General features: G+C 37.8%; 1 protein-coding gene across 1 annotated transcript in view; it reads right to left on the bottom strand.

The window, feature by feature from the left end:
• The window catches only part of LOC309672013 (sodium channel protein type 1 subunit alpha), a gene marked incomplete at both ends in the record, with an annotated part of 554,434 nt that overhangs the window by 428,825 nt on the left and 101,525 nt on the right, over positions 1-24,084 (bottom strand). Inside the window, one exon of the mRNA XM_082483407.1 lies at positions 6,228-6,494. Coding sequence (XP_082339533.1) covers positions 6,228-6,494 — 267 coding nt within the window. Of the gene's footprint in view, positions 1-6,227 lie in introns of the transcript that reaches the window.

Raw genomic sequence — 24,084 nt, forward strand, 5'->3', positions numbered from 1 at the left:
AGGGATGAAGAATCTGCCCAAGAGAAATGTCCAAAATTGCTTTTTTTTGTTTTCTCAGAGTTATGTATTTCATAAATAAGCTATGACAAAGCCTCCTGGTTTTTCATTACATTGCTGATGAAGTGAGCTGTAAACTAGAATGCCAGTGGAAGTGTGGGAAACGGTAGGTTGGTCTCTTCTGGTGTCTGTGACATCAAGCATTGCTTTAAGACTGTAAGCAAGTGGACTACAAGGCTATTTCTGGGAAGGCTGGCAGACGGAGAAAATATGCTGAGGATGTTCAAGAAGGACGATTCTTCGGTCTACTTAGATTTGGGAAGTTTGGTATGTATAGACCATGAAGTACAGATACAAATCCCTAGGAGCACCCAGGAGGTGGAGAGAGATGCGGAGATGAGGGTTCCACCAGTCTATGACAGATACCAGGTACTGAAGGCAGAGGAGAAGCAGGGATCAAGCCCTGAGGAAAAGCTGTCCCAGCCCCAACTCACTTGCTGGCTTCTTCCCTGAGCTGTCTCTCCGTCACAGCTCTACATGGCACACCTTCTTATACAGACCAAACCCAGTAAGACTAAGGAACATCAATAGTGAGACTTTATATTATCTTGAGTACAAACTCAAGACATGCAACAATGGTATAAGACATGTATTTGATTTCCCCACTTCTTCACAGAAATGGAGAAACTGCATATGAAACTGAGGACAGTGGGATAAAGCCTGAGCTAATGTTTCCAAATTACACTTCCAGTTACGGATTACAGATAACAACCACCTTCACAGTGTATCTGCAGATGGCCTGACTTTAAATGAAGCTTTCATTTTAAATACTGAAGCACCCAAGCAGATGAATGATTTTTTGGCACAATGTTTTAAAGCCTCACACCCCAAGGGGGAAGGTGAGTTTCCCCTCCCAGGTCTGTCCCCAGCCCCCAGGACTCACAGCTAAGAAGCCTCCAGCTCACGCTCTCAGCTTTTGTAGCTATGAGGTAGTTGACTAAATATGTTAAAAATCACACTCCCTACTAACTTTGTATCTAAGACTACACCACCTACGTTTAGTCAACCTACATTTTTAAAAAAATCTTCGAACACAAGCATATTAAACATACATCTCTTTTCTAATGTGCCTTATGGAAAATAACAGCATGCTGGCACAGCTCCAGTTTCAGTTGGAAGCTGCTGCTATTTTAGCTGTTCTACTTTCTGCTGCCCTGCAAAAGCAGAACCAACAAGACATAAATTCCCTACCTCAGTTTTAATTTTTTACTCAAGGAATCTTTGTGACTGGAGCCTTCAGAATGACTTTGTTGGTCGTCTGACTTTTAGCCTTAAACATGAACTAAAATTGTATCTTATCTCTGAAGAAGAATTTTAAGAAAAAAAATATACAGATAACAGCTGATATCCAACCCCTGTGTAAGCTTCCCTCCCTGATAAGCCTGTTGTATCTCCCTCCAGTCTCACCGAGATGCAAGCCAATGCGTAGGCAGTGTGGATGAACATGAAGTATTGTACCCAAAGCTGCCAGGACGAAGTAGACATACACTGAGAACAACTAAATAAATTCTAAACAAATTGTAAGATTAAGGTTCGTATGTGAAGGATTATGTATACTTTTCAGGGCTTAGGTTTTATAAAGGTTTTATTTAATCATTTTTTAAAGGCAGGAAACCTCCTCACACTCAAAGTATGCGACTGTGGATATAAATTCAAAGAAATCCCTAGAGAGAAGTCCCTGATTTGCCGCTTTTGCATCTGTAACCTGGATCCCAGTTCTGTAACTTCTGTCATATTTGATATAAACCCAGAAACTGCATTCTTAGCAGGGCAAAGAAGGAGGAGGAGTGTTTTGAGAAGATGCAGCTAAGAGGGAAGGGTCCACACCAAAGAAAGATACAGCCTCTATGAACCTCTTGGTACAAAGAGTTCCCCAAACCTTGTTTCTCCTCTCCTTCCTCCCAGTTAGCTTTGAAAGTAGTTTCTTGAAGTCTACATTTAGCAGGCTGACTGCTACTCTATTGCATTTTTATTTCCTACAGTTAAATAAACACCATCTAAAACTTCCTAAGACCTTCTGAAAGGCAAGAGGTGACATATTGTTGAGCTGGATCATTAGCTTCTTGGGAAAAGCCCCAGGGGCAGCTAGAACAAGAGATTCATGGCATATTTGAAGTTGGCATTTCTTTTTTTGTGTGGTTATCTTTTGAAACCATGTTTTCTATCAAGACCTCAATTTTTTGCTTTGCAAGAACTTTTCCGTTAAAAATTCTTCCACTTACAACTATCAAAAATATCTAAGATCACTAGTGCATTCACCTTTTCTGATGTAATGAAGTTAAGTAAAGCAATTTTACAGAATCTTTTTCTTTCTGCAACCCAAGACAAGTCTGGGAATCCCAGGACCTCATGGTATGATAAGATTAGGGACTGATATTACCAAGTGCAAGGATAAATGGAGGCACTTTTTCTGACAGACATCATTCAACATCCTTCTGGCAAGAGGCAGGGCATGGAGTGGCAATCAACAATGCTGTATCTGTATTACAGCAGGAGGAAAGTGAAGTAAGACCAATTTAGTTCCAGTTATTCCTGTCCTTCTCTTTAATGTATCAGCTTAGGTTCAAGAGAAAGTAGCCAGCCCTTAAAGTATGAAACCAAGTGGCCCAGATTTTGATGCATGCCTGCAGGTCAGGATCTTAGGGGGTTCCAGCTGATTCTTTCTCTATAGACAGTGATGTGAACCGCCTTGATCCTTTGTGATGGCAGCTTGAGCATGAACAGGCAGTCACTATTATACTGGGAACACACAGATTTGCACTTACACAGAAGTGGAATGCAAAAAGTGGCTAAAGTCCAAGTTCATTTTTACTCAATTTTGGTTTAAAAAACAAGAGCATCGCAACCATTTAAGATGTTAAACTTCACAGTTCAAAAGACCACAGTCAGCAGCATTTCAATATAATAAAATCATAACAATATAAGTACAGGTATTGTATTATATTATAATAAAATAATTATGTTCCAAGGGTACAGTTGCTAGCATTCAGGCTATCTGTGGTACAGTGTAAATCAATAATACTATCAGGTGTGCAAATTTGCTATAACGGACTGTTCTGTTGTCAAAGAGCAGTTGTCAATTTTTTTCCTTTTCCTTTCAACTTCAGATGAATATTGGGCATGAATATGTGCTCTTCGATTGTAAGTTTTGCATAGAAGCACAGATGCAAAATCATAAAACTAGCACACCTATTTGTTTTTGTTTCTCTTAACAGGTTTTCCCATTTTTAACTTTTCATCCCAGGGCTAGCTTATCCACAAATTAAGGCTCTCACACAGCTCAACATATTAATTTATTCCTGTCTTATTCTGTATTAAACTGTATCAAATCATGGCAGGCACAAACCTATTGCTTAGAAAAAAAAGTCCCAAAGATGAAATGTAAAACACTCTAGGTGATGTTTCAACATTAAATGCATGCAAAAATACAGTGAACTTGTTCAATCTCGCGACAAAAATAGGAAAAAAACCCTCAGCAAGTGGGATGCAATACTTGCACGTGAGGCATATAATGGATGATTTCACTCATGACCCAAATTTGGAATAAAAAAGATATTTGTAAAATTCTTGTATGGGTTTCCTGAATAAACATTGTGACCATGCTCATTGGTATCATTTGATCAATGTTGTAGGTAACCATTTCTATTGCCTATTTGAAAGTTTGGAGCCAAACTGATATAGCTTCTGTCAATAAATCAGGTATGGTTTATGCAGAGATCTTAATAGAGGTCTGAAGCAACAGTGGCATCTGCTAATCCATACACTTGTCCTAACCCTTTCTTGCAAATAAGTACTTTCCTTCATTCTTGTGTTTTTCATTAGATCCATATCTTTTCAGATAGATGCTTCCCCAGGCAGAAATATGCTTCCCCAGGCAGAAATATAAAATCTCTCGTGCAGCAGTTGTCAGGCCGTTACGTTGGGATAGGGTGTGCTGACCGACTCCTTGGCTTTACACGGTGGAATTCAGAGCAGCATAAAGAGAGAGCGGAAATGTTAAATGGTACGGAGGTGAATGCACTGAACATTAAATGGTCTTTGCTTCTTCCTGGAGATGTTCCCTTCTGCTTCAGGCCTTTCTCAAACTATTTCTCCTTCTGAGACTTGCAGAAGCATCAACTGCTACCAATACTCTCCAAAGACAAGTGAAACAAGATAAAAGTCTTTCCAGAATTCACAGATAGCTAGATAAGAAAATCTAGGAAGTAGATATTTTAAAGTCAAATTACTGACGTAAAACTGAAATAGATGTTGGAATTTCTGTTAGGAAAGTCTATTTTCCTCCTACTGAAGAAAGAAAAAGTGGAGAGGATTGTAGTGTGTGGGAAATTTTTGTCTTGTCTTTGACTGACAGGGCTGTTTCTAATTCTGTCCTGTAGAAGATTAAAGCACGTGCATAGAGAGGATGTGTTGACTTCAGCACAAAGAAGAGACTCCCAGCGGGTACGTGACTTGCCTCTAGAAGTTATTTAGCGTGCAAATACAAAGATTCTTCCTTTCAAATAGTAGAGAAACTTGGTTGAATGTGTTCACCTGGTTTCACTCCATTTCTTGCAACTCTATCATCAGACCTGGCTGATGTAGTAAGTTTTCAGCTCCTTCTGTGAAGGGACTGAAAGGGTCCTCCATTTGTAAGGGCTCTAGAAGTGTACCTGTAAGTCATACCTATCATGTATCTGTTTTCACTGTAAGACACACAAGGCAGTCTGAATTGACTATAAAGGTCCGGGATGACCTGTGGGCAGGTAGGGAAATAATTATATGCGACTTCATATCATAAACAGACATCATTAGTACAGAACTCTATAAGGCCTGCTTTTATAGAAACACATCTTTTATCTTTGTAAAAGTAGCACTGTGATTTAAAGATAAATCTTCATACAATGAATGGCAGATAAAGGCTCTTTCAGAGGCATAAAATAATAAAAATATTGTTCTTTCACATAGTATTTTCTCTCTTGTCAAAACAGGACTCATAAATCACATGAAATTTAGCAAGCTAAGACACTTAAAACACAGCATTTGTTTTAAAATCAAAATAACTCCTGTCTCGATATTTATACACTTTTCATAATCACACTATCTCATAATTAAAGTATCACCCAAGCTACCTATCACTATAAACCGTGAACCTTTTCTGCTATATATGGGCTGTGCAACAGAATCATCCTGAAAGGATTCCAGGGCTGTTTAAGGCCAGTTCCACCAAAAACTTTTAAATCAGTTTTACACTCTCTTTATGATAGTTTCTGCTTATCCATGTGTTTCTCTATTGAAGCCATAAATTTCCTAAGAATTTGCTACCAAAGCAGATTTCTGGGAACAAAATGTGCTATGCATTGGTTCATGCTGTCAGTTTTAAATCTGAAGAACCTTAGAGAAAATGTGGTGTGTTGCTGTTCTTGGTTTCTACACATCTTCACTTTTGTAAAGTTGGCAAAGTATGCAATCTATTATGTATACAGAAGTTTCTATAGATATTATATATTGCTTATAATCAAGACAACATACTATGTTTCAGCTTCAATATAAATGTTCCTTTGATATAAATTCAGTTGTATCAAAGGAATAAATTTTGATGTAAATTAAAAGAAAACAATGAAAGGTTAGTAACCACTGAGGATGATGGATTCTGTCCTGTACCATAGAGGACAGTGAGCACTTTGCTAATGATTGACAGAGCAGTGAATAGAAGCCTAGATTTTCACACTACTTATTTATACCCTGCCACATCCATTGTACAACCATATTATATGATCAGCCATAATGTTACATTTATTGCCAATTTTATTAATTTAATTCTAAAAATAATATTAGTGTAAAATTCCTCCTTATGTAAAGCAGGAGGACCAGTGTGCCAAGGCACACAAGGGTAAATGTGTTCTAAAAACATACATTAGCTAAAACAACTTTTTATGACTAGAAGATATTAAATATTTAATTACTAACTTTCTGGAAGGTAGAATGTATATGTATCACTGGCATCAAACATTTTCTGCTCTTGTTGTACACCTAGTCCTTTTGGCAATGCTCAATGGTTTTACTAGAATGACATTTTCCCACATGGCTGCAAATCAACAGACTGAAGTAACAAGCTATATTACCCACTGCACAGAAATGAAATGAACGTGATAATGTTGGCATATGAACGGGATTGATATTAGACTCACTTTTTTATTGATGTAATATGGGTCCATGTCTTCCAAGGGCTCAGACACCATTCCTGGAGGTATGTCGCCGTATATAAATGGAAGTGTTTTTCCTGCCTCCAAATCACTGTTTGGCTTTGGCCCATTTTCATCATCATTGTCTTTACGATCTTGTTTAGGATTCTTAGCTTTTTCTGCAGCAATGCGTTGTTCAATAGCTGCAAGAGACTCTCTAGTGAAGTATTGGAAGCTGTCTGGTCCTGGTGGTACAAGCACTGACTGCTCCATCTTTTCATCCTGCACATTTTAATTACCATTTATTCTTCTGCATAGGAAAATACTAAAAGAAAGCAGAAAATAAAATTCAAACAAGCCTGTTAAAATCACCAAGTAAGAAAAATATGTTATTTTTAAAGGCTTTTGTTTATGCTATTTTGGAATTTTCAAGTACGCAATAATGAAAATTATGTAAAGAAAAATAAAATAAGCAGTTTAGTTGGTGATTTGACCTTAGTAAGAGGCACTTACATGGTTCTTATGTTAGTTATATAAACCGCAATAATTTCTCAACTCTACTTACTCTCAATTCTTCTTACTCCAAATAAGCAAAAGCACAATGCTTAGGAACAATAAGATACATTCTTCCCTCATAACTCTAATTATCTTAAAATCACCTCACACTCCTGTGGAATCAATCAGGATTATATTGGTAACTATAAATAGCACAGTTCATCAGACCTAATGCAGAAATTTCCACTGAGTTCAGCAAGAGTATCAGAAAACAAGCACTGTAGAATGAGAATTTCTATTAAACAAATAAAAATCAACTCTGTGTATTATGAGGTAGTAAAGCATTGGTTCCAAGTAAGGTTTTGTACAGGTAGTTATTCTAGATAATAAAAAGACCAATTGCCTATTTTTACTTCAATTTAACTGTTACTATGAATCTGGTTCTTTATTCAATAGCTGTAACTGGGTAATTCTGGAAGTATTCGAACATACATCTGTATTTACATATTGCAACTGAGAAAATATCATCCCGTCCCCCCCCACCCCCCCGAAAAAAAAAACCCAACCCCAAACCACTACAGTTAAAACTAGATATCTGGCATCTTTCATGCTGCTCAATAATTTTCTGATGGTATCAGACATACAGATGAAATGTGTATTTGCGCACACAATGGCGCATATATCCCTCATGCCTGAATGTAAACAGAAGTTTGCAGTCTCCACCCACTGCTGGGGTCCTTGCAAAATGATCAGTCAGCCTTTCAGGAGACTTAAGGGCCAATGCAGGTCAGTACTCATTGAAATAAGCTAGAGATACGGAATGACAAAGAAGTAAGAATACAAGAGATGGTTGGAGGAAAATATCAAAACAAATTAAAAAGTGATAAAAAACCACCAGGAATTATGGAAAGAACCTGAAAAAGATGAGGAAGGTAGAGTAAAAAATGTGAACTAGAGGAGACCATAAATGAATGTAGAAAGAATTAGGGGAGAAAGTGAAGAATGTGAAAAGAAAAGAAAAAAAAGGAAGACTGGAAGATTAGCAGTATAAAAACGCAGAGATGAAAACAAAGAAGAAGAAAAGTAGGTGGAAGAACAGAATACGGGGAAAGGAGCAGGAGGGAAAGCAAATACAGATAGGGTTAAACTTTCTATTAAGGAAAAGTCAATAAGGAGAGTAAGAAATTAGATGAGAAATAGAGGGAGAAAAAAGAAAAACATCGCTGGGAAATGAAAAAGAAGGTCACTAAAATATATTAAGTAATAAACACCAAATCCTCTAGAACATTAATGCCAGGATGAGCACAGACATCTTAAGCGCACATATGTATTGAGTAGCGGAATATAGCCAATAAAATAAGAAAGAGGGTTTAAAGTGCTTATGGGCTCTATAACCCCAGTTTTCTCGATTTCTCAGAAAAATTAAAAAAACATATTTCACCCAGATGTATAGCATCATCACCCACAATCAGAGGAACGACTTCTAAAGACTTGAGATGGAAGATTTCTCACTGTAACAAACTAAAGGAAGCTAATCACCTACCAAAACACAAACTATTGACCCATGCAGGGGTCAGGAAAGTTTTCCCTTCTTTCTAATCCTGAAAGGAATTGGAATCATCCTGTTCTCTCTCTATTAGAGGGAAAAAGCATATAAGAAAATATATCTCAACCAACAAGGATTTAAAATCTTCTCTCCCCCACATAGAGAGCATCCTCCAGACATCCCCCTGCTCCCCATGTCAAGGTTCTGTTTACTGCTGGGAATTGACTCTTCAGTCTTAACTACTGAACAGTTATAAACTCACAGTTTGTGCACTGTCATTATTTCTTAATGTTCAATCACACCTTGTGGTTACTGGGAAAGGAGAAAAAACTATTAGCCACACCACTCTCCTTGCTGATCCCCAGAGTGATCCCTGTATCTGGCACCATAATTTGGGAAACTCGTACTAAGCCACTATTCAAATAGCTGTAGGTGGATACTGCTTGCTCCGTGGTCTTCAGGGAGATACAGAGCCTCAAGAGAGACAGTCAGGCTCTCTTCTCTGCTCAGTTTATTTGGCAGAGGAAGGGACGAGACCTTCTCTTCTCTTCTGTCCCTTCTCTCTCAGCATAAGCATAATCCCCACGGGAACCAGAAAATGAGGCTATGCAGCCATCTCTGCCTTTCCCTCTCTTCCTCCTTGTGAGACCCAGGAGGTCGGTTTTCCCCTATGTCGTTTTTCCTTTGAAAACTCCCTTCATTGTCCGAAAAGCCCACTGTACACAGCACTCGGTGTTCCCTGCCATGGTGGCCAGCGAGGGCACGGGCAAGCCAAACGAGTCGAGGCACAGCGGGAGGGAGGTGCTGGGCAATCTCATGTTTTGAAGAGGCAGGGAACGGACAGCCAGCGAGCGGTCAGCAAAGATGAACTCTGAAACCCTACGGTGCTCTGTCAGGATCACCTTTTAGTTCAGCTGAGTGTCCTGAACCGACATGCAGAAGAAGGAGGTAAGCCTGCAGGATTTGCCTGCAGGTGCACAGAAACAAGCTACTTCATAGCCATTAGTTACATTGCAAAAACATTTGATTCAGCTACTGTGTTTACATACTGAGCTTAAAACCAGCAAATGCTGCGGGTTTTTCTAATAATACCTGTATTTTTTTCTGTAGAAAGGAACATTACATTATTTGCCTATAATTAACCCTAAAATGTTCTCAGGTCTGTTCAAATGTACATGGAGCAAGCCAGATACATACTTTTCAATGTATCTAAATCTATGTAGGCTGTACTTAACAAACTGTTTCAGGAGACTTTATGAAGGTAAAATACTTCTTATCCTCTACTTAACAGATTAGAGGGTGATATTCCAGATACATTTTCCTTTTCTTCAGGCATTTCCATGATTGTAAGCCTTCTGAATTGCAAATGGAAGTCTTCTAAAAATTTAGAAGTCAATATTAAACACTTCCAGAATTCAATATACTCTTATTCCCAAATCACTTTCATCTGTTATATCACAGTGGTTAACTGAAAGGTTTGTATTTCCTTTATTACAGTCGATGAATTTATTCTCACTTATCTGTGTAGGGGATGGATAACGATTGATACCAGGCCAGTTAATGAACTGATATCCTTCTGATTTCTGTCAAGTGATTTATTAAATATTAATTGAATAACTACAGCTTGCTTGCATGATCCAGATAGACTTCTTTTTTTTTCTTTAGCACAGGACTGGTAATTCAACAGAGGAAAGAATACAATACACAAAACACAGATTTCTTAGTAAGTTCTTTCCTACTCTCCTTCTGGAGTGAACGAGACTTTTTTTTCCTTCTCCGTCTCCAAATGTGTTTGACTGACTTTCTTACGAGCAGTGTATCACTAGGCAAAAAATTTCAAATTTTGGAAAATAAGGTACTCAGAACATTTGAGAATAGAATCATTCTGTTTCTTCTGAAATTTCCCAGGCAAAATGTATTCGTATATACTTTGTAGTATACATTGTTGTAAGCCAGATCAGTCCAGAGCACACTCAATACACTCTGTGTGCATGGACCATCTGTAAACCACATGCAAAATAAGTTTGAAGTTATTCAGCTGTATCTAATTGCACAATGCACAGTTGATCTCCCCATATATATTAAGTGTGAAGCATCCAGAACTGCACTATTAGCTTTGCCAAACTACTCTTAGCTATACTCAACACTGACCATCTGGGCAATACACATGCAATTGATTCAGCACTTCCCTGATGGATGTGATCTACTGTACACCTTGCATAGTTGTAGATCTACACATACTTAGAGAATAACTCAAGCTGTCAAATATCCACAGAATTTCTGCAAATTTCTAGAATTTCTTCAAATTTCACATAAATAAATCTTCTAGGCAAAATAAAGGGGTATGTTGGCAAATAGAGAGATAGTGCCTTGTCTAGTGACTCCAAACCAGTTGCACACTAGCCTTTGAAGAAGTCAGATGATACATAACTTTCTGAAAAAGAGATAGCTTTGAACAACAAGGTTATTTCCTAACCTGATAAGCATCTCATTTACTGTTAGTTTTCATATTCTTCATGCCTTCATAACAAATAGTGACAAGAGTTGCTGGAGAGTCTGGTCAGGAGGACCTTAGTATACGTGTAGAACTACAGTACTGCAAATACCTAAACTGTAGCAAGCTCATTTCTTTATCTTATCCATATGCTTAAATCTAAACCAGTAACGTGCTTTGATGTTTGATCTTCTGTGACAACACCCATGAATTAAAATTTAGCTTCCATTTGCACAGAATAAAATGAATGTTGAAATGCTGAAGTTCCATTAGACCCTATGTGCTAGAAATTTGATCGTAACTGATTAGTTCCAAAAATGCTTCTCTGGTTCAGCTTTATACTTTCACCTACACAAACACCTATATAAAACTTTCCATGATCACCTTTATATCTGAATGCTGAAATCCAACCTGGTAGCGCTGCTTTTTCCTGCCTCTCCCTCCATCCTTCAGGTGCCAGGATTCTCAGCAACTTTTAATATTAGTCAGCATTTAATTTTACTTATTTAGCATAGCAATATGATTAAGTTAAAAAAGCTATAGCTTCTCAGGTTTGCCATACAGCAATGTGCCATGTTTTCTAGAGCATACTACATAGATGTTCAGTTTCTTCTATGGTTAACCCTGCAGGGGCTGAGTGATGCGAACACGTTTCTAATGTACAGACACGCTGAGTAGACCAGAATGGTATTTTTGCTCTTCTGTTGGCCTAGTCATGTCACACACAGACAAACATGTGGCAGGCATGAATTAGAGAATATGCTCTAGAGAATAACTTGGGAATAATTTCTGTTCTTTACTTTTGAAGGTAAAACTTTGCATACATTGGAAGTAGTGGTGAATTAATACTTATGCTTCCCCCGCCCCACTTTTTATTTTCGTTTTATTCTCCAATTTCTCAATTTGGTGAAAGGCCTTTGAGACTAGACTTGTACACTGCTACAGGATGCAAGCTGAGATAGCGCAGCTCTGGTTTGCTGGATGTGAATGTGCGTCCAAGATGAAGTGGAAAGATGAATGCAAAAGGGAATGCACACAACTCTTTCAACAAATACACTGCACGTTCTTTTGCGCTGCTACTTGCAGAATTCATGACTCACAGGACTCTTCATTATATACATCACAAAATATGATTTGTTACACATAGTGCTATGAGAAATAAGTCATCTCTCACCATTAATAGAAAGTAAAAATGACACTAAATCAAATCAAATATTAAGAAATTAGCAAATGAAACTGGACTGTTTTCACCTGGTTAATCTCCCTTTGAATTTCAGGACAGCACCCTTAAATGTCTGTACAGATTGCCGTTTCCTTGTACTTTCCAGCAGTGTGAAACCGATTGCTAAGGGAAAACTCAGGCAAGAGAATTCTGCTAGAGTAAGCAGAATTTAATCTTTGCCCTTCGCTTTGCCCTTGCCATGTGACACACATTATGTTTTTGCTTTTGGCATAAACTAACAAATCAGTTCTATTAAAAATCATGCATCTTACTATTTTGAAAAAGCATCAGAGCAGTAAACAGTAGCATTAATATGTTCTAGATACAATGATGTAACATCGGTCAACTTCATTCTTATAAAGAGACTAACTAGGTATTAGTGAGGTTATCAGTGATACGCACAGGGAGCACCACCTGGCTGATTCAAGGCACAACTAACAGACCACTGCTACTACAAAATAAAGATAAAACAGTGAATCTACACATAAACTCCCAGAGCCCAAATCTCCATGTTATATTACTTCTCATTGTTTATTGTCACAGTTTTTCATTATTTTTGATTTATCAACTGCTTATTACGATTCTTGTCTTCAGAATACAGAATAAATATAAATCACCTTCCTCAAAGTGTGGATTTGTGGGAGGAGAGAAAGCAAGATATGGCCAACTACTGCCATTTTGTATGTGAGGCATTAGCTAAGGAGAAACTCGTGTTCTGTTCTTCACCGAACTGAGTCTGTGTCTGGCCTGTTTGTCTCTATTTTAGGGCTACTACACATAGCAAAGGTAGGTAGGATATCCAAAGCATCACATTTGTCAGAAGAACAGAAATCAGATTAGAATATTTGGACTATGCAACTATTTATGGCTCTCTGTAGCTTATATATAAAATTAAATTTAATTCTCATGGACAACTTTATAAGGGAAACATGCATATTACAAGACTGATAATAGGATTCTCCCGTATCTTTTTTCACCATTTTCTTGATGTTCCCTCTCAGCATAGATAATGCAGATCTGGGCACAAGGACTTGCTTGCATTAGATTACTTGGACTTGGCTAACTGTATTTATTTAATGCATATTAATTTTAAATAAAGGGTAGGTACATTAACGCTGCAGACATCAGAATAGGGTACATACATTTGCACCGAGCTATAAATGAATCATCTGAAATACTGGAAACGATCAAATAGTATAAACTAGCTCAAGTGAAAGTCTATGCTTTGCAGCTAGATATTTCCATTACCTAAGCTGATACACAAGCAAGGTTATTGGCACAGGGAAAGAGTCACCGAAGGGGTGTGACGAGGGCAGGATGACTATTTGGTTTGCCACAGAGTTGCAAACAACCATGGATAGCTATGTGATTTAGAAAGGCAGTTTAGTGCCCCAGTCTAGTCTGCTTAACGGCCAGAAAGCAGAACAGACAGAGACAGGAAATATAGCTAATGTCTACAATATCCACTCTGTTGTATAATTGCTTAGCTTACGTCTCATTACATGAGTATCTACGCTAAACTCCCTCATCAGCTCCAGGGAATTTAAAGCCACATTTTCCATCAATAAGCAAAACTCTCACACTACCACAAGCAACAGACCATCTGATCTCTCTTTGCAGTGTTCTGCCATCACTGTACAGGAAAGAAATCAAGATTAATGGGATAGAAGGAAAGCCCATAAGAAAACAAGAACTCAGCGTCTTAATTGTAAGCCTTCATTTGGGAAGGCAATCATGGCTTCTGATCTCTGTTCCTTGAGCTATTTCTCTATCATATCTAATAAATTCACTTGAGAAGAGTCAGTTGAAAATCACTGGAGGTGTATTCATAGCTGAGAAGAAAAAAATTAGGAATACCTACGGGAAAAGAGGGTTTAGTTCTAGTTTTCACTCCCAATTAATTTCTTCAACTCAGGAAGAAAATGTAAGCCTCAATTTTGACAAATAAAACAAAATGAAACAAAATAAAACAAGCCAGCATTCCCCAAATGAAAGAACTGACCAAGCAAGACCCCCACGTCGGGAAAACAAGGATGCTCCCTGTGAGCTATCTGTACTAGGAACTGTTGTCCGCTGCAGACAAAGCAGACTTTTGTGTAGCTGCAGCCTTTTTTCCCCCCCTAACACCTAGATTCTTAGTTCTATCCTTGTTTCTCGGTTAGAGTAAATCAGAAGACTACATCATGTGGAAACAGCATTTTATTCATCACTATCAGTTATATATGTATGCATTGTTGAGATTGCTATTCTCATTACAGTTTTAAATTTAACTAATGTATCTCTACACCAAAATACAGCTAATATGCTTTGCTTTAGATTAAAAATAAATAGCTTGCTTCTGCTTACTGCTTTGCTAGCTTAATTCCATTAACTGCAACCAAGTCATTTCTATTTTAGAAAGCTGAAAAAAACCCAAAATTAGTTATGCAGTTCCATAGAAAGAAAAAAAGTATTTTAACAGGACAAGTCACAATACATCTGCATTACTACTCCATCTGAGCAAATACATTTAATGGGTTAGAACTACTGGACTGCTACCAAGCTGAATGAGTTCTGTGCTTACTGTGTTCCTGCAGCGTATCTCGTGCAGCAAATGACTGCAGTACAGAATAGCAATATCTTTCTGCTTTCTTTCATTTGATCAGAGCAGGGATCCCTTCTACCTGCAATCTACATTACTAATTAAAGATTAATTTTCTCAAGCAATGTCTGAAACTTCTGTTTCCATTTACCTTAGCAAACATAACAGCACCTTTCTTCGGTTAAAAGAAGGCCAAAGCAATGTAGGCTATGCAATGTAAATTACATAATGCTACTGATTCATTTTACATTAAAGTAAAATTGAATTTAAGACAAGATTTAAGTTCTGGTTTTGGCGTATTGCCACACTTGGGAAATAATAAAAGCTGATGGAAAACAGATTGCTCCATACCCTGGAATGATGTCAAATTTGCAGAGCTAACAAACTCAAACACATCTCCGTATTCAAAAAAGTTACTAAATCATGACCTTTCTGGGTTGCTTTACTGCATTAACAGCATTCTGGTACTTGCTATCTCATGTGGTCAATGGAAGGGCCAGTTTGACATCATAACCAGAAGCCTTAAAGACGTAATGACAAAGTATTTACATTTTCAGAACTTTCTGACAGTTTTAGTTATGTGTGCATTTTTCTTGCAAACAGACAGAACAGCAAGTATTGATTTCACTCTTGAGGTTCCCCTGAGTTAAGGAAGCAGATGTGGGGACAATAAGAACATATTTGACACACAAGATAATGGGAAGAAATCAACTGTAATTAAAGAAACCGAAAGAATTGCTGATTTGCAAGTAAAATGATGGTACTGCTATGAAGTGATAAAACCCCCAAAACAGTAGAAACTTTTAAATACATTTTGCAATGCACAGGAAGCCCAGACACCATATGAAGGGTAGAAGAACTGAGTTTCAGCTTTCTCCAATTAAATATTAGAAACAAGTTTTCATCCTTTATCCCCTTGCTTTCACTCACTGTGCACTGAAGGCCCATTTCAGCACGTGCTTGTGCATGGTGCAGAGAGGAGGCAGAGGAGGCAGTAACAGCCCCACCGCTCTGTTTTAGAAACAGGGCAGTGCTAAGTCAGTGCAATGCAGCATCCAAAGTGAGGGATGCACCTCACAAATTGTCTTTGAAAGGAGGAAGTGCTCAAGGAACGGGAGATGCTCAAACCACAAACCAACGCTGCAGCCTAGGAAGCGCTACTGCCACTGCACGACCTCTGTATAGCTCCTGTGTTCACCATCCCCTTCTGCAGCTGTCAGCCTATCTTAGGTTTTATGAGATGCAACAAATACTCTCGTTGGGCTACATGTGATCAAGTGTTTGTCAAAATAATTTGTGTGCTATATGCTGATGTCATGTAACGTGTAACACATACAACATAACATATACCTGTAAACACTTGGCATTTCTATTGCTGTTTATGTGGGCAGGACGATGTATCCTTTTTACTGCATGCTTCTGATCCTGCTAAGGCCACACATCTACAGTTCTCACCACATGTCCCTCTGGAGTTTTGTGAGTCTAAACTCATAAACAAGCAGTCATTTTTACCAACAGTAAGAGGATTCTGCTATTTCTTAGTAGGCTGCTTCCAACTTATTAATAATTTGCTAATAATATATGAGAAATGGCTTATTACTAGGAGATTAACAATTTCTCTTTACAGTAGCATAATTAGTATCTGCTCTTGTGGATACAACTTATTTAACTTCATAAACTATTTTATATATACAGATAGCTCTCAAAATGTATTATAATGAATAAAAAAAGTAACATCACTGCTGTAAAGAAACATCTTCCAAACCACAGACCTGGTCAAAAACAAACAAGTAAACAACTCTCAGCTATTTCATGATTAGCTTTGAACTGATTTTCAACAAAATTTGAATTAGCAATGGTAGTCCAATGTCATTTTGCACAAGTTCTCATTAAGTGGACGTTCGTGAGGCCACCATGTCTCAATCTCATGTCCAGGCATAGCTATACATGAGAGTAGTCTGAAGACCTGACAGCGCTCAAGCCCCGGCACCTTCTGCCCTAGAAGTAGTATAGTTGCACAGTTAATTTACTCAACTGAATATTAGATAAAGTAATTTGCACTAACATCCATGAATTATTGCTGCTAGTACTTCAAGCAAGCAAGCACGTTAGAGCTAGTTTCCATATCTCTGCCTTTTGCAATTGAGATGATGTACTCCTTGTAGGTTACACGTTGCCTTGATAAGTCTCTCTGACACGTCTCCTAGGCAAAGACTAACTTTCCTACAAATGGCACCTATGGTTCAGCAGCCATCCTAAAATCCCAGCACCAGAGCATATTCCCACATTCGTCATCTCTTAACAGATTCATCCCAAAGCTTCACAATTCTGACAGTGGTGTACAGCTCACCGCTTAGAAAAACAGCAGCTGAAGCATGTGATTCAGAAAAGCAGCATTTGAAGCAAGTGACACAGAGACTTTGCGAAGTCCTTGATACAGTTATGCTGTACTCTGAACAGAGTAAAAGAGATATAACCAAAAGTAAAAGTACTAAACCGCTCCTCCATTACTACTTCTCTGAATTTCCTAGTAATTTTGGTGGTTTGTTCTGTCCTTTAAGCTGTCTCACACACAGGGCTTTTCTCAAAATGGTCAAGGAGAATCTCTTGCTTTTACTACTCCCAGCTCCTGCCTCAGGAGACCACCTGGTCATCCCCATCAGCTCATCAAAATCCACCCACTAATTTGCTGTTTAGTTATTATCCTACTTACCAGAATGAGTTTTCTTGGCATTCACAAACATGGCAACTGTAATCCTGTGATTACATCTCAATTGTTTAACTGAAGCAATGCTAAGACCAAAGCTAAAGGTCAGATTTGCTTTCTGCTTGCAGTGTTTCCCTGTGGAGCAGCCTGGAAGCTGGCTGCAGGGTGACCCAGCTGGCAAGACCACAGAAAGAATTGCCAAAAATGAGTTAAATCTCGATGACATTAAAAGCTGATTTCCTGTGTGGGTGGGTTGCAGGCATATTTACCTGCCCCGTCCATCCATCCATCTATCTATATTTGCCCTTGTGATATTCCACACAGCTGAAACTGGGCAGAGGTAAGGTCCTACGTTCACTGCCAGAAGCTACCTAGGGATTTGCAAGAAGCCGGAATGCAGACTGATAGTCTTGGAGGGCACTAGCGTCCACCGGGAGTTTCACATAGATACTTCATAACTTGTAAGAGCATTTTGTGTAGACATGGAACGTCTTAGCCCAGAAAGCATGAATTAAAACATAATATTGGTAATCAGAAGGATTTAGGTATAAAAAGAAGGCAGTATCTCAGAATAATAAGCTGTAATGCATAATTCCAAATGATCAGAGTTGTATTTAAGAGATTCAGCTGAACTGAGCTTTGTGTATAAAAGATTCCGTGCTCATTTATTTCCTCCAGTGTTTAGCTTGTTTTGAGATCTAAAAAGGCCCTACATGGAATTTTCAGTTACTTAAAGGGGGACAAAAATCTTTAAAATTCCTAGAAGCAATGAAATAGTTCTCGCTATTAAATGGTTAACTACGAGCAACAGCAACAGCATCTGCTGCCTCTGCCACACCCTTTGAGCAATGCCTCCTTGTAAAAAGCCTCAGATTTGCAAAGAAAGGCAGAGCCTGGGAATTAGTATTTCTGCAGAAGCAGTGGTTTGAAAGCCACTGAATGAAGACTGTTAGCCACACTGACTATTATTTAAAAGCAAAGATTTCACCTTTTATTTCTTTTGAGGTGCTGGTGAGTTTCCAGTCATTTAATATTTTATATTCTAACCCTACAATAAATGTTCAGGATGGTTTGTTTTGTTTTGTTTTGTTTTAAATATAGGAATGTAAAGATATAATAAATAATCCAGTCAAAAGCTAGAAGTGATAAAATTATAGACTATGAAATCTAGTGGTATTGGGATTTGGGAGTTCTCTGTTTTTTTTTAATCCTGTGGTTACTCAAGAAGAAAAATTAGAGAAATGTGCTTCTTTAAAATGAATAAGAATATACTATGTGCAGAGGCTTTAAATGTTCAGCAGCCCAGAACATTTAAAAATTAATTAATTTAATGCTATTAAGCATACTGAGAAAATATACAAAATGTATATTGCAGGTGACAATGAAGTTAAAAAATAGCATAACTAAGGGAATATCACTGGATACCATGTGATATTTAAAAACAGAAAATGATTAATCAGAAATTTCTGAAGTATAGCTGTATGCATTAAACTAGCATAAACAATAACAAATTTTGCAGCAACTCAGTAATTCAAATTCTGAGCCACTTCTGGTACTTTCATTGAAGACCAGATCATCTACTAAATAGCAGGCTACATTTACTTTATCAATCAAATAAAGTACTGAACTATGTGGTTAAAAATATAATTGTAGTGTACATTTAGTGATTATTTTGCAAAGAAACCATTTTCAAATACAGGTACAGAAATATAAAAAGGAAACACTTGAGACCTGCAGTTCCTATAAATATCATTCAGGGCACATCAAATATACAGTTAAACTGTGTTAATGAAAATAATGAAGTAATAAAATATCTAATAATTTTAAAGGTTTCTATCTTGCAGTCTTTCTTGATTTGAAACTGACAGATTACAAGGTCTGTATCGTGTGCACCTGTTCATGTGGAGCCACCTGTAAGATGAGAACTCAAATAGGAGCAGCAACGTAGTATAGTGGATACCATAGCAAATAACGGCAGATCTAACGAACGGCAAACCACATCTCTTTCAGCCTCAACTTTTCTGATGGAGAAATAACAGTTTACCCATTTTAACAAATTTTTGATTAGTGATTAAAATACTTTCAGCTATTCTTTTCATTCAAAAGGACACATTTGTCTTTTAATGACTGAAAGTACTCTTGCATTTGTGATTTGAACTGCTTCTTGCTGTTCTAAATTGTCAATTTTAATGTTGTAGTAGAGGTTAAAGTGTTTTGTAATGCTTATTCTGAATAGTAATTTTTAGTTTATAGTAGTGAGTTATAATGTCTTCTGGTATTTTATACTGGGTATCCAGGATAATATCTCAAATACTTTGAAGATAAACTGCAAGATTAGTAGTTTTTGTCCCATAACTCTCTACTCCACTAAGAGCAGACCCAGTGTGAAAGCTTGTTCTAGCCCTACTAGATGAGAGAAAGCTTCAGCCACTCAAACTCCCAGGGTCAGGTATTGATTTACAATACACCCAGCTGAGAAACAATGCAGAGAGGCATTCCTCAGCACGTCACTCTTCATATCTGATCAATGTGTCTGAAGTCAGGGCACCATTTCCTACCAGACTCTGCGAGCTGAATAATGTTTCTGCAGGCGTCATATATACATCCTGGATGCATTTGTATAAACAAGCTTACAGTGAGAAGCCAAAGTAGGGAACTTCATTTTTTTAAAACTGTTTTTCAATGCACTTGAGAGAAGGCACAACAATAGAAATAAGTGCACTGCATAAAGATGAGAATATCCAGTTATGAAAAGCAAGTCTTTAGTATGGGAACAATGAACAGTGTCAGAGAAGAGATCAATGCAATGTGTAGGTTGTGGCTCTAAGGAATCAAAGGACATTTAAGTCTAAGGGAAACACGCGCAATTAAGAAGCTTAGAAATGATCACGTTGCATTGATTATGAGGCAAGGACAAATTGTGGACTTAATATTCATAAGTGGAAGTGACATCAAACAAATCTTAATTTGTTTCTGAGGAAAAAGCCTATGAAAAGTATAGATACAGAAGAATTTTCAGGGCTCATACATTTTGAGTCGGAGTTGGTTTGTTACGTCTGTTTATCCAGTTTTCTGTATTTATTATCCTTAACATTTTGGGGGTTTCTCTGTGATTTAAAATTGCATCAGAATGTATGTTTTTAATGTAACAGATGAACTCAATCCTATTGAAGCTGTTATTAAATGGCATTGACTTCATTAATTTATATGTTGAAGAAGAATTCTGATTTGTGCTAGGTAAAAATGTAATTTCAACTCAAACTCTTCTATCTTACCTTGAAGTAGAGGCACATTAACCTGGAGGAATACTTTCCTTTAGTTTTCTTTTACATACTGAATTTTACCAGCTGACTTTCACACGTGCTAAAATGATGCAGTTTCTTTTTCTGAACATATTTTGGTATTTCAGTGCTGTAGGACTAATGCATAAAAAAGAAATATGAGTGAGAGGTATTTGTGCTAATAAACTACTAAAAGTACAATTGCAAATCATGTAAATATACATATATCATCCATCATTTAATAATCACTATATTCTTGTAGAGCGTTTATAAATTCATTATGATGGAGGTCCTCTGTTGTCATTTATAGTGCAAATTATTTCTCATACTTTAAGCTGTGGGACGCTAAAATGCTTCTTACATTATGACATGTAATGTCATACAACATATAATGTCATTGGAAATAAGTGCTGTAAAAGAGCAATTCTCAAAGTGGGGAAGGTATAGGATGGAGGCAGGGATTTAGCCTGGGCAAAGTCATAAAAAAAGGTATGAAAACATCATCAAAACCTTTGCTCTCCCTTCCTCTTTTCCTAGTTTTCTTGCTCAAACTTTTTTCCTCCGTGAAATCTTTTCACCTTGCTGGCAAGCCCATGGGGGACTTGAACTTAACATTGTCATTAAGTAAATGGGTCCTAGGGAGTGAGATGCAAGTGTGCTCTCTCCCTCCCTCCCTGTCCGCTTCAGCCTTCCCAGGCAGCCGGCCTTGCTGGAAGCTGAGTGCTACATCGGGAGCGTTTTGAGCTGAATAGGATCAGGGCTGAGTTTTCAGGTATGTGGTTGTGATGGTAGGCTTTCTGCTGGACTGGGTGCTGAGGGAGTTCTTGGGTGAATTTACGGTTGACTGCAGAAGCTTGGAGCAGGCCAGAGGGCAGGGAGAAGGGAACGTACCTCAAATATTCTAAAACCAAAAAAGTTAAAGATCAAAACTGTTACCACTGTAAAAGAGTCAAAGACAGATGAGAGTTTAGGGCAAGAGGCATTTTTTTTCAGTGAGAACACAATGATCTGATATATAACAGATGGCCAAAGCATAAGACTGCAAATAGGTACCTTACACAGCCTGTTCCCTTAGTGACTATGTCCCTTGAGAAGAAAGGACCTTTGTGTGACATGTTACAGTATCAAATCTTAAGATTCCTGTTTTGAAATATAAGCACATCGATTTATCAGCACCAATATGAAATTTTAAGATTCTGTTTAATTTTACCACCTATTTTTCTCAGGCTACATCTCTACTGTATTTGACAGCGTGCAGCCACAACTGCATTCTGTCACAAGCTGCTCCTGAGGCAATATGAACCTGTCCATACTGCCTTTTATAGGAATTCCTTCTGGATTTGGGAGGCAGGTTGCTTGCAAATCTCCAAGTTTGTGGCAGCAGACATCTGAGCTTTTCTAGGAAGATGTCTTGAGTTACTTTTGCTCTTGTGCCCTGAACAACAGACAGCCAAGATGTGTTCACACTGCAGGTAAGTGGGTTTACACACCTTTGAAGATTACCTTTTCAGAATAGCATCAGAGCTGTACAAACCACACGGGCCCTGCTGAAAGCAGGCAGAAGGGACGGCTGGAGCTATTTTGATCTCTGAGCTCCCTTCAGAAACATCTTATTTATCCTATATACGGTCCAATTGACCCAAGTTGTAATTATTTCAGATTTCCTTCCACTGTCATTGCTGGTCTAAGTGTTTTCAGTTTCTACGTGGAGTGATTCATCCCAGTCTATGACTGCTTAACACAGCAGCTTGGCACATGAAAGGCTAGCAGCCAAGCCTAAGGGCTGCTGAGGTTAGGGGTGTCTGTACTACCAGCAGTCATGATAAATCTGACTCATGTGTCAAATGTCCTTGTCTGAGTTTTGGAGTTTATGTCCAAATCTTACTGTACACTTTCCCCCCTCCCCATACATATCTAAGATACAGTCGTAGCCATCCACAAGGTTACTACTGTCAAACAAGTCTCTGTTTTCCATCGTGCTTACAAGATAGCAAATTTCTTTGACTTTATCAAACAAAGCCTGCCCATATCCAGGGTGATTTTTTAACTAGTTGCTTAGGCTATATTATCCTGATATATAAGTTCTCACAAAATAGATGACTGGTTTCTTCTCAGAGGGTCTTTGCAGCCTTTTTTCATTATCTCAAGTGCCTATTTTTTTTTCAGATGTTAACTCCATTGTTCAAATTTTCATTTTACATCAACATTGTGCTTTCGAAGAAGTTTCCCAGTCACATTTATGAGACACAAATATCTGCAAATCCCTTCCCTTCTTTTTCAAGGTACCTTCCAAAACTCTTCAGTGGCTAGGCTGCTCCGCTACCAAAACTACCAAAACTACCAAAACTTAAAGGTCTTTCTCTCTATGCCATCTGACCATTTTTCCTTAAACTTAGATTGTACGCTGGTTGGGGCAGCGATTCCCCTTCTCTCTGTGTTTGAATAGCATGTACAGACTGGGGTCATAAACTCCCTACAGGAACCCTTCCTTACCTGTTATAGGAATACAAAAACATCCATATGTATGCAAGGCAACAGGTAATGTTAGACACAAACTGAAATAGAACAATTTATGGGTTAAGAGGTGTTAAAGTTCAAGATTGCGTACTTTAGGGAGTAATATGAAGGAATGCTTTCAGAACTAGAGCCCGACAGAGGCAGAAAGCAGGAGGTTGTTAAGAACAAAGTTCCTGAAACTTCCAGAAATAAAAATACACCCTACAACACTGCAATATGGTATTTTAACTGAGATAACACATCAATGTCTTAAAAGAATATATTTCCTGTTTTAATCACCCAAAGCAGTTAACAATTACTGCTTCAGGAAAGCCTCTTGAATTGGAAACATTACACAGAGAAAGACAGATCTGCAAACCTTGAAAAAGAAGGGAAAATTGCTTACTGTGTGGACTTCAGAATAATGCTAATCACAGTTTCACTACCCACAGCCATTATTTAGCCACCTTCACAACCTTTTCTCACATAAAAGAGAGCAAATGGCTGATATTTCATATCTGTCATTTATCTGAACAGACACCAAAAAGCGTAAGTCATCCTTTTCCAAAGTGCTAAGCAATCAAGAATTCAGTCAAAAGTCAGTCAGTATGAAATTCTTGTCACCCTGTTTTGGGACATTGTATTTTTTGCCTAAGCACCTGAATATAGACCTAAATACATAAGCTTAGAGCTATCTCATGAAATTTCAGCCTTATATCACAGTCAATCTTACTTTAATCACAGGACAGAAAAAAAACTATTGCCAAACCCAAGAAGTTTCCTGCATTTCAGAATCCTACAAAGCATATAACCCTGAGAAATAAAAAAATAACCTGCTGAGACACCCAAAGAAATATTGTGTGCAAAGAGATCAAAGAAAAATGGAGAAAAAATTTTGAATAAAACACTGTTAAACTGTTAGGCAGTTAAATAGTACTTAATGTACTGACAACAGATCTGTTTCAGAATAAATAGGTCTTAAAAATAAAATCGAATGTTCACTATTCCACTGCATTTTTTAAAAATTAATTTATTTGCATT

The sequence above is a fragment of the Vanellus vanellus genome (assembly GCF_965231255.1).
Source record: "Vanellus vanellus genome assembly, chromosome: 5".
Lineage (NCBI taxonomy): Eukaryota > Metazoa > Chordata > Aves > Charadriiformes > Charadriidae > Vanellus > Vanellus vanellus.